General features: G+C 36.2%; 1 protein-coding gene across 1 annotated transcript; it reads right to left on the minus strand.

The window, feature by feature from the left end:
- Window positions 1–5,140: 5,140 nt before the first annotated feature.
- Window positions 5,141–8,721, minus strand: LOC145983107 (xaa-Pro dipeptidase-like). The gene has a single exon (XM_083116384.1). The coding sequence runs from the start codon at window positions 8,561–8,563 to the stop codon at window positions 7,058–7,060; it is 1,506 nt and encodes a 501-aa protein (XP_082972510.1). The 5' UTR covers window positions 8,564–8,721; the 3' UTR covers window positions 5,141–7,057.
- Between the last annotated feature and the right edge of the window lie 3,144 nt (window positions 8,722–11,865).

Genomic DNA, 11,865 nt, shown 5'->3' on the forward strand with positions numbered 1-11,865 from the left:
CCGAGCTGGCCATGCAATCTCTCCCCTTCGAGAGATAACACTTCGGAACAACCGTCGAACGAGTTCCATACTGATTCTTGCGGTGTGGGCTGTTGCTCCATCCTGCTGGAAATAAATTGTTTTGGGATCAATACCTAGACGTCGTAACTCGGGTTCCACAAAGCGTTCCAACATTGCCACATAACGTTCCGAATTAACAGTCACTGCTTCTCCATTGTCATTTTCAAAGAAATACGGCCCAACAATCCCGAACACACCAATTCCACACCAAACTGTCACTTTGGGAGAGTGCAATGGCGTTTCATGCAGTTCTTTCGGGTTTACTGGTGACCAGTAGCGCATGTTCTGTTTGTTTACATAACCCGAAAGGTGAAAATGTGCTTCGTCAGTCATTAGCAAATTATTGATGGTGTCAGGGTTCTCCCTTAGCAAATTAATCATGGTAGTGCAGCATGTAACTCTTGCTTCCTTGTCTGTGTCGTAAAGTTTTTGAACAACCTGCAGTTTGTATGGATGAAATTTGATATCTTTTAGCATTAAAGATAAACTTTTCCTACTTACGTCTAAAATCCGAGACTGCTGGCGTGCCGAGCGCTGTGGACTACGTTCAAATGCTTCCCTCACTCTCTGCAAGTTCTCGGGCGTACGCACTGTTGTTGGAGCTCCATGTTTCACATCCAATACACTGCCAGTTTCTTCAAATTTCTTCACCCAAGCCAATATGGTATTCCGAGACGGTACATTACAATGTCGGCTAACAATGAATTGTTTTCTGAACAATCGCTGAACTTTAACCACTGACTTCGTTTCGTAATAACTACGAACACAAAAAACGCGATGTTCAACGGTCCATCATGACTGTTGCTGTGTTCTTATGAAATGGCGTCCTATCCTCTTCTCATCCCCCCCGCAATCCACTTCCAACTATCGCGCATGCTTAATATATTCAACTTTCAAATGTGTCAGTCGGCTCCGCACCACCCTGTATATTAAAATAAATTGAAATAATTAAAGTATGGAACTCATCCAAGAAGCTGCGGTGGTCTGGTCGGTAGAGCATCTGACAATCACGCGGGAGGTCCGGATTCGATTCCCGAAATTGGTTGGAATTTTTCCGGCTTTTTCCCCGCATAAATGTCCCCGATAATTTAAATCTGGATTGTCTCACCGTTCTTACCAATAGTTAAGCTTATTGTCGTTTGAATAATTGTCTAGTCAACAAGGTGAGACATTTTAAAGAGAGACATTCAAACGTGCTGCGGTAAATAATACAATGGGAAGGCAGACTGGTGACTGTATTCTTGTCCGCCTAGCCTTTGTCTATACATTAGCCTCTAACAACGAACCAAGAACTTTCTTTAGTTAATTCTCATTGTTCACACAAAAAAAATACATGTTCGTTGAACACTGGCGTACGTAGAGGCATGGCCGATGGTTAGAGGCACATACTTTTGGTAAATAAAAAAGCAAAATTTCAGTATAAAAACAGAGTCAATTTCGGGTTCAAAAGCTGTAAATGAAATGAAATTTCGCTGTTATAGCGGTGAAAAAGCGGTATATAAAATTACATTTTGGTTTTAAAAATGTGAATATAATCGCACTTAGTGTCCCTTGGGCAACACTAATCGCACTATTACACAAAATAAACATATCCCTTCTAATAGCACATTAAATCATTACCAGAATATTAAGTTTATTCCTGTATAGAGGAGTCCATTTTTGCTTTTCAAATATTTACAGCAAAATTAATCAATTTTCCGTGAATTGCATAACACACAGGATACTTTTGGTTTTAAAAATGTGAATATAATCGCACTTAGTGTTGCCCACGAGACGAGACTTTGGCCTGTCTCGTCTCGAAAATATTCGTTTGTCTTATGACACATGGTCAATCTCGTCCCGTCGGCAACACTAATCGCACTATTACACAAAATAAACATATCACTTCTAATAGCACATTAAATCATTACCAGAATATCAAGTTTATTCCTGTATAGAGGAGTCCATTTTTGCTTTTCAAATATTTACAGCAAAATTAATCAATTTTCCGTGAATTGCATAACACACAGGATACTTCAGACTTCAGAAAGTGTCGCGTCGGTATATAAACGGTAAATTTCGTGTTTAAGAGTCTATTTTGCATTTTGCAGTTCATTTCGCATCATTTCGTGACAAAACAGGGTAGGAAAATGCACCTCACACCTTTCAGAAACCTTAAAAATTAACATTGCAATGTGTTATTTCAAATTTCGTTTTCTTTTTGTCAAAAACGAAATATGCATGCCTCTACCGATGATGCTACAGCCCCTACCAAAAAATCAGAATTTTCAAATAAAAATCCGTTAAGAACTTTAAAAAATCAAAATGTGTAAATACGAAACCTCTTAAAGTGAGTCCCGATTAACAGTTTTGTCTTTGAATACAATTTTAATAGACTGAAAAGCTCCAAAAATACGAAATATTTTATTATGCATCCTGCCCTCCAAAACGAAGCCATGTGTTATCCACATTTACTATTTCGGCCCCTCTCCCCCCCCCAAAAAACTGCGTACGCCAGAGTATTGAACATTGTTGCAACTGAAATACAAAACATTTTATTTCTCTTTTAAATCATAGTTACCCTCATATTTCACTTTCAAGAACCTGTGCTTATTTTCAAGGCATCACTCTGAAAGACGCGTGTGCTTGGAATGCTGTGCTTTTCTTCATGCTACATGGAAATAATAATTCAAATTATTATTATTATTATTATTAATGGTAGTAGTAGTAGATGTAGTAATAGTAATAGTATTGTCCCAAATCTTTGACTGGTAAATTTGCCATTTAAATTTTTTTCCACAGCATTTTTCATAATATTTTACAAGCTCAAGGAGGGGGTTTAAACCCCGTAACCCCCCCCCCCTTTGCGTACGCCACTGTAGATTTGTGTTTATTTCAGACACATGATATTGTGTTAGCAGTTACAGGGGATAAAAGTTTTTCCCTACTTTTTTGCATACATGGTCAATATGATATGTCCATTTTAATTTGTCATCAATAACTAAACCTAAAAATTTAACTGGATTTTCATAATTGATTTGATTATCATCTATTTGTAAGTTTATATTATCAAAATTGGGTTTATTTCCAGGATTGAAAGCCATATACATTGTTTTTTGATAGTTTACATTCAAGTTATATGAATTTAGGTGCTGAGTTAACCACGGAGTTTTCAGTATGTAGTATCTGGGTGTACTGTGGTCTATCCATGAGAAAAGATTGTATCAGTTTGTATGTATTTCCTCTAATGCCAAGATTGTATATTTTTTGCTTGAGCATAGTGGTCTAAGCAGTCAAAGGCTTTGGACAGATCCAGGAAAATAGCACAGCGTATCTCATTATCTTCTAATGCATCTATAATTATCTCAATAAATTGAGAAGTAGCTGTACTTGTCGATTTACCCTTTTGGAAACCATGTTGTAGTGGACTAATTATGTTATATTTGGCACAGAATTCGTATATTTTATTACAAATAATTTTCTCTAACAGTTTTGAGAAAGATGATGTGATCGTTATTGGTCTATAGTTTTTTATTTATGTCTCAATTCCTTTTTTGAGTTGGTTTGATTATACTTTTCTTCAGTACTTTTGGGAAAATTCCACTATTGATATAGGCATTTATACCATATTGTAGTGGTAATGTAATGTATTGAGAACATTTTTTAATTAGATGATTTGACCAATCATGTGGACCTGCTGATTTCTTATTATTTAAATTTTTTATCGTAGTTTCTAGTTCATTTAAGGTTATTTCATCTGAATAAATGGAGTTCAGTACAGTATTTGATTCAATTTTAGTTGTTTGGGCACTTTTGGGGTCAATGGGACAGTTTACATAGGAGTTTGAGAAATACTTATTGAATGTATCCGCAATGTGTTTAGGGTTAGTTATTTCTACTTCATTTTCAAATAATGTAGTATTTTCATTATGATTATTGGGTTTTTTGCCTCGTTGCTCATTTATGATATTCCAAATTGCCTTTGATGTATTACTATTATTTCTGATATTATCTTTGAGGTGTTTGGATTTTTCATATCTTATTAGTTTTTTTATATTGATTTTTCTTCATTCTATATGACTCGCAAAGTTTGATTTCCTTAGTTATGCGCATTTTGTCATAAATATCTTTGAGGTCATTCTTTTTGTGTATTATTTCATTTGTGACCCAAGTTTTTGTTTTTTTGTTTGGTTGGGCCCGACCCTGTGGCCGAGTGGTTAGCACATTGCGCTGCGATGCCAAGGGTCCCGGGTTCGAATCCCGGTCGGGTATGGTTGTTTGTGAATGTCCATTTTCATCCATTTCATCACTCATCCCCATCTTCGCAAATTAGCCAAGAGGCACAAAACGCGAAGTAAAATAAACTAAATCAATCAATCAATTTCTGTTTGGTTGAACCTGTTTTATTTTTAAGGGGCATGCAAGATTTATGAAGTAAGTTAGTATGGTCATGAACGTCTCCCATATGTTTTCGGTTTCACTTTCTTGAAATACTAGAGCCCAATTTTCTTTACCTAACAGGTGTAGCAAATAGTTTACGTTGTCTTCCTCCATGTTTCGGCATTCTATTGGTATTTTTTTTTTTTTTTGCGTGGTAATGTGGTTTGATTATACTAACTTCAACAATTTGTGCTGTGTGATCAGATATTAAGTTGTGTATCACTTCTGCCTGTACTGTGTCAGAGGGGAGATTGGTGATAATGTGATTTATTAGACTTTGAGTTACATGTTATTCTAGTTGGATCTGTGTGTAGAGAGCTAACTGGGGCTACACATGTAACGATAGTAAGGCTTTTTAACGAAGCAATATAGCTATTGTGGCTGGAAGGCATAAAATTTGACAATGTTCTTCTCCTCGTAACAGATGCTGCAGCTTACATGAAAAAAGCTGCAGTAGACCTTGCCGTTATCTACCTCAAAATGGTGCACGTTACATGCGTGTATCAGGCGTTGCATAGAATATGTGAAAACATAAGAGCTCTTTATCCTAATGTCGATAAACTGGTTTCAAATGGGAGAAAGTTTTTATCAAGTCACCTAGAATAATAATAAAAAAAAAAGTAAAGTGCTCCCCTGTGCTTAGCACCACGCCATGAAGGTGTATAGGGGGTGTGGGGGTAACTCCCCACACTTTCTTGATCCGGTCATGAATGGGGATGATGTGATCAGCATCATGCCCCTGACCGCCTTTACCTCCCAGGGTTTCCCCCAGGTACCCATGTTATTCGACGCTGGGTGGGCGCCGGGGCCGCTTCCCACGTTAGAAAAGTTCCCGGATTTGAACCGGCCGGGGATCGAACCCGGGACCTTGATCATGGTAGTCAGACACGTTACCGACTGAGCCACCGCGGCCACCCACCTATACCTAGAAGAATAGACATTTTTAAACAAAAATGTCCTAAAGTTCCCCTTCCCCCTACACCTGTAGTTACGCGATGGGGCACTTGGTTGAATGCAGCTGTATATTATGCCCAGAACTTTGAAAAATTTGTATCTGTTGTAAATGATCTCGACAAAGAAATTCTGCAAGAACTGTTGAAGGATCCCTCCTTAAAAGTCGAATTGGCATACATCTCAATAAACCTGTCCTTTCTTTCCAATTCCATACATAAGCTTCAACCGTCCTGGAACACTTTTGCAGCTTCCATGGGTGAAGTCCGTATAGTAGAAACGAAACTGAAAACTCACTGGATCTAACGCACAACTGCTAATGTCTAAATGTAAAGAAATTTTTGGGAAAAAAAAGGTTTTCAAACTGTGTGCCAAATTGCACATGTTTTGGAAGGTGAAGTAGAGAAAGAGGAAGTTTTGGAAAACTTCAGCGTTAGTGACATTTCGTGCTTCAAATATGCAAGAATTGTTTCTTGTGACATGGAGCGATTTTTCTCACAATATAAGATGCTTTTTAGAGATAATAGTCACAAATTTACAATGGAGAATTTGGAAAAAACTATGGTGATTCACTGCAACTCTTCCAAAAAATAGCTCGCTGAGAGGTAAGCATTTAAAAACTGATTTCAGGTGTTTAAAATACATGTAATATTTTGTTTTTGTTACCAAATGTTTTTTTCTTTTGTCACATATTTTCAATATTTATGGCACATAAAAAATAAATATTTCAGAGTTTTTTAGCACATAAAGTTCTGTTCCCTAATTATAACATTAAATAAAAACAAAAAGTATCATAAGTATGCAACAAACAGCACCACGATAATAAATATACCCCTTTATCAATAATAGTTTGCATGATCGCATGCTATATACACCACATGACTAACTTATTTTGGAAACAAATTACTTTCTGTTTTCAATTAAAGCCATTTATTGATCTACTTTTACATTTTAGATCAAAGCAAGTGATGTAATCTAATCTTTAAACCTCTAATCCTTTACAGGTGATATCACTGATAAAAATAGTTACATATTTTATGACATTTGGCACTTTGTATTTTAGAGGTGGTATTTCATATTCATAGTGGTAGACACAAATGTGAAAATAATACCACTAAATTTTGAAATGTCCTTGATATCATACATAAAATTAACAGGCCCCACAATAGTTTGCATAATCACATATTTTTTGCCAAAAAATTAACACATTTAGGAAATATTTTGCATTTTTGGTTAAAGTGATTCATTGTAAATCTCAAGTAAACAGAACAATATATTTTCCCTTAGAACACATCCCTCTTAACACCTTAAAACATAACGTATATTGATAAAAATACAAGTACATATTTTATCATACTTCATACTTGCTTTTTAATAATTGATATTTCAAATTCATATTGTACATCAGAAAAGTGCAAATAATTAACACACAATTTGAAATGATATTGATTTAGAGATATAAGTAAAATTAACAATCCCCACATGGTTCAATACTTATTATAATACTGTAATATAATAATTTTGTAAAAATATAAACATATCTGTGACGACTATCAGTTTAATATGTTGTGATTCTATTATTTGCCCATAATTCCCAATATACTGGCAAATATTGAACATACTCAAGTTACTTGGAATATGGTGTTGGCGGGCAGCGGCAAAAATCACATACATTCATCTTACCTTCCTCCATTACGGCCTCAATCTCTTCTATGCTACGTGGTACTTTGGTCATCAATTCAGCCCCATTCTCAGTAACAATAATATCATCTTCAATGCGAACACCTCCAAAATGTCGCAAACGGGCAATAGCTTCTGGCACTAAAAACCTATTAAGTTGTGGATCAGCTTCCGCCTGCTTTAATAGGTGCTCAATGAAATAACAACCTGGCTCAATAGTAAGGACCATTCCTTTTTCAAGTATTCTTGCAGTGCGCAAAGATTTTAAGCCTGGCTCTTTAGGACGGGGAGGACAATCTTCTAGATAACCACCAACATCATGAACATCCAAACCCATTAAATGACCAAGTCCATGAGGCTGGAATATTGCTCCCAAATTTGCCCACATCATCTGTTCCACTTCACCTTGAAGGATACCATGGTCTTTCATTTCTTGTAGCATTGTTTTGTTTGCAAGCTTATGCATATCAACCCATGAAACTCCAGGTTTGACAGCATTCAATACAGCCCGATTAGCTTTCAGAACAGCATTGTAGATCACACGTTGATCTGGAGAAAACTTCCCATTGGCTGGATATGAGCAAGTTATGTCTGATGCATAACCACAATATTTAGCTCCCATATCAAACAAGCACATATCCCCATCCTGAATTTCTCTCTCATTAGGGGCTCCTGCATGACCATAGTGAAGTATGGATCCATTGTCACCTGAACCGCATATGCATGTATATGCAACATGACGACATCCACCCACAGAGTAAACAAAATGCAAGAAATGAGATTCACATTGATACTCGTGCATACCTGGTTTAATCTTTCTCATAACTTCAATATGTGCCTCAGAGGAAATTTTATTTACATAACGCATCACTTCTAGCTCCATATCAGTCTTTATAAGGCGACATTGCACTATCTCTGGATACAGATGTTTGTTGTTGACAGTGAATTTGCTGATACCATCAAAGGCTGCTTCTCGTGTTGTTAGGCCGCTGTCAGTATTCACGCCAGTCAAAGTAAGAAGTGCATCTGGTTTTAGAGCTGTCAGTGTGTCAACAATCTTGTCAACGTATTGAACTTGGTCTACTTCATACTTTTTGCAGAAATCGTCCAAAGAATATATACGTCCCATCCAAGTGGCATATGATTCTGGAAAGAAGGGAACAAACAACAGCGTTTTTCCTGTAGATACCTGTACAGCACCGTAAAAACCCGGTTCTTCCACTCCAAAACACCACTGGAAAAAAGGTTCCTGCTGGAATATGGAATAATCCACATCAGTACAATACAAGCTCACATTTTCGCCACCCTGTAGAAATACAATTCCGTTCTTCGGTACTTCTGGGTTCTTTCGTAATCTTTCACACAAACGCCTGCGATTTAAGGCAAACAGTGCCATTGGAACTTTGAATGTATGTTCCCCTCGAGAAAAACATGAACTTTCTTTTGAAGCCATTTTAACTGGGTCAAAACTATTCGAAGCGCTCGCTTACTCCTACAAGTTGTTACCGATCAAATGTTTGTGCAACTTGTTGACGTGGCGTATAGATAACAAGAATAACCAGGATTGTTTGCGTAGAAAAAATCTTTATGGGTGTTTATCTCAAGGTACATGGTACGTCAACGGCATAGACATACTACTACAAGATGTTACAGCTGCGGGTTAAAAATGGTTGACAGTATGGCGGCACTGGAAGGTCGTTTCCTCGCGACCACCGACGGCAGCACCGTCGGGGAAAAAACAGAAGACGAACGCAATGCGCAAGGACTCGCGGATTGCTCGAAACAACAAAACACTATCGTGTTCCGTACCATTCGCGTTCCGATACTTTCTAACCGCGTTTAGGCGATTTGCGCGTATAATAAATTATACGCGCAAATTGACTAAACTTAGTTAGAAGTGGCGGAAATTAATTATATGCAATGCTTTCGTTTAAGTACAAACTTTTCGCATTAAAATTGATTTCTATCACAAAAATAAAAGTATACGAAAATTATATGGAAAACGTACTATTACCAAAACTTCCTGAAATTGCACTCTTACTTTAAGCGGAAATATATAATTTCCTCTAAAGGCATTTTTAAAAACATTCTTCATCATACGAAAATGACAGTCTTATATTAGGTGACTTTTTTTTCTTGGGTGGAGAAATGGAATGAAATAAGTATACAATAATTCAGAACGATTTATGTCATGCTAATCCATATTTGGAAAAAAAAGAAAAAAAAACCTGACTGATCCTTCCGCTATACAGGATTGTATTGCAAGATATTACACTGATCAATAAAACATTTTGTTTACCACATATATATTAAAACGAAAAAAATTACTGCCTACAGCAACTACGCTCCATTCGATAATAAAAATTTCAATACTGTCAGGGATCAGTTCACATACCTTATGGCCATGGGCGTCCGAAAGGGGGGAGGGGCACGCCCTACCCCCTGGATAATGAATGTCTGACAAAAGGTATATATTTCACACATAATTTCATTTCAGTCAGTAATTTATGTTAATTATTATAAGGGCTTTGAAGAACATGATAATTTCAGACTGAAGCAGTGTTTTTTGAAGGGACATCACTATTATGGGGGAAAATATGACTCCTTTGCCCCCTGGAAAAAAAAATTGCCTTACTTGCCCCTCCCTGGAAAAAATCCTGTGGACGCCCATGCTTATGACACTGATTAGAAATAGGTTAGTCTGCACAGAAATAATATAATAATTACCAAGAGAATGCTCGAAAGTTTTCTCAAAAATCAAATAAATAAAAAGTACTAGGTTGAATGCTACGAAAAGGTTCAGCTTTTTAACACAAATTTATTGTCATGACACTGACCATTAAGTTGAAGTGAAATGTAGCAAGTGCAGCAGCACCTACTATACATATATGCTTTTTACACTGAAAGAAAAGTATGAAAATATACTTTGGAAAATTAATAGTTGTTCCTTGAAGACTTCTTTCAGCATTTAAAGCAATTGAAAGAATGAAAACCCCTAATATTGAAAATTAATATTTCTACTTTAAAAAAAACAGAAAATATTAACAAAAATAATATCTACACACACACATATATATATATAAAATGATATCTACAATATCTCTTACATAAAACAGCTTATTTAAAAACCAAATACTCATCATTTACTAAATAGCTGAACATGAATGAAGAAATGTTGATTTATTTCCCTCCACGATGAACTTTGTGCCAGCTGATACGAGACTTAAACAGAGAAGTGCCATATTTATTACACTTCCCACGTCCAAGTCCCATACCGGACTTTGCATTTGTATCTCTTCTATCTTGATGTGTGCATAAAACACGCACACAGGTGGATAATTCCTAGAAATTAAATAAATGCTCTACAGTGCCGTACAGTAGGATTCATTTTCTTGCATTTTCATCTTCAAATACTATGTACTGGGAATTGCCCAATGGGTAACATAGTTTCCCTGGTGACACTAACATTTCAGTAGCCAACATGCTAGAATGCTCACCACATAAATGAGAGTACACTTTGAAAAAATAAAGTTGATCGACGCTATGGCAAACAAACAAAAATAATGTACTTAATGTACTCACTTTAAGAAATGCATGACTTCATTATCAACTTTGGCTGCTTTTTCCTAAGGACATACGAGCACCATTACAAAAATGAAAAATTCATATTGGACCTTGATACTCCATACCTCCTTTCTGTAGTTATTACGCATAGTTTTATAACATGAGCAACTAGTATTTAATGAAGTACAGCATAAACAGTGTGCAGCAGAGACTACTTACTTTCATACATCTCACTGGACTTGATTAATCTGTTATATCAGTAACTACTGTACTGCGTGTATCATGATACATGCATGTTACTGAACACAAAAATGTTCATCAAAATAGATAAATTGTGGAAATGATCACACTCTGAAGTGTTGTTTTTTTTTCCCCACAGAAAGGTTTCTCCGAACTGCAAAGTTATTCCCACAGTTGTTTGCATACTGAAAGCACCTTTTCATTCTCTTGTATAGCTTCTAAAAAATAAAAAAAATCACACAATGGGAACCATGATTTTCAGTAATTATTCTCAAAATAAAAAAAAAATGTGCAACTACATTCATGAGGTGTTGAGACTAGCAGAACAAGTTATTTTCACCATTTTTTTTATTATGGTAACAGTTTCATACATCGGAGACACATTTCTTCATTTTTACAGAAGAAACTACTTATGGAAATGAGTTTCTCTAAGGTTTCCAACGTTAGTAGAGGTATTTTCTTTCATCATGGTATCTATTTGACCGGGAAATCATGTCAGTGTTTCCAACCCACCCTTTTTTTAACTATTCTTGCCTAACCTAACCAAACCTAACCTTATCGGAATGGTTCGTGGGTCTGTCCGTCAGCTACCAGTGCATAATGTACAATTTGCACACGTGACGAACACAATAGTAGGTATTTTTCGGTGAAGGATGGAAAACACTGATATTCAAAAACAAAAGAAGCGATATAGCACCATTACATGCGTTCAGTAGCACTTAGATAAATTAATAGAAAAAGTGTTTGTTTTCGTGTAAAAAGCATATTGGCACCTTGAACTATGTTCCACAATACACAATTGGTAAGTACGAACCATGCAAAACACAAAATATCTGATTTTAATGTGTCTCGGATCTATGAAACTGGTACCTTTATTATTAAGTACAGATGCTATTATATTTCACACATTGTCAATTTTTGCAAGTTAAATCACTCAACTAACCACAGAGC

This window comes from Lepisma saccharinum, unplaced genomic scaffold (assembly GCF_977018435.1).
Source record: "Lepisma saccharinum unplaced genomic scaffold, izLepSacc3.1 HAP1_SCAFFOLD_650, whole genome shotgun sequence".
In the NCBI taxonomy this organism is placed as follows: Eukaryota; Metazoa; Arthropoda; class Insecta; order Zygentoma; family Lepismatidae; genus Lepisma; species Lepisma saccharinum.

Bases quoted from the DNA above. Each gene is read 5' to 3' on its own strand.
- LOC145983107 (XM_083116384.1), bottom strand. From the start codon at position 8,563: ATGGCTTCAAAAGAAAGTTCATGTTTTTCTCGAGGGGAACATACATTC.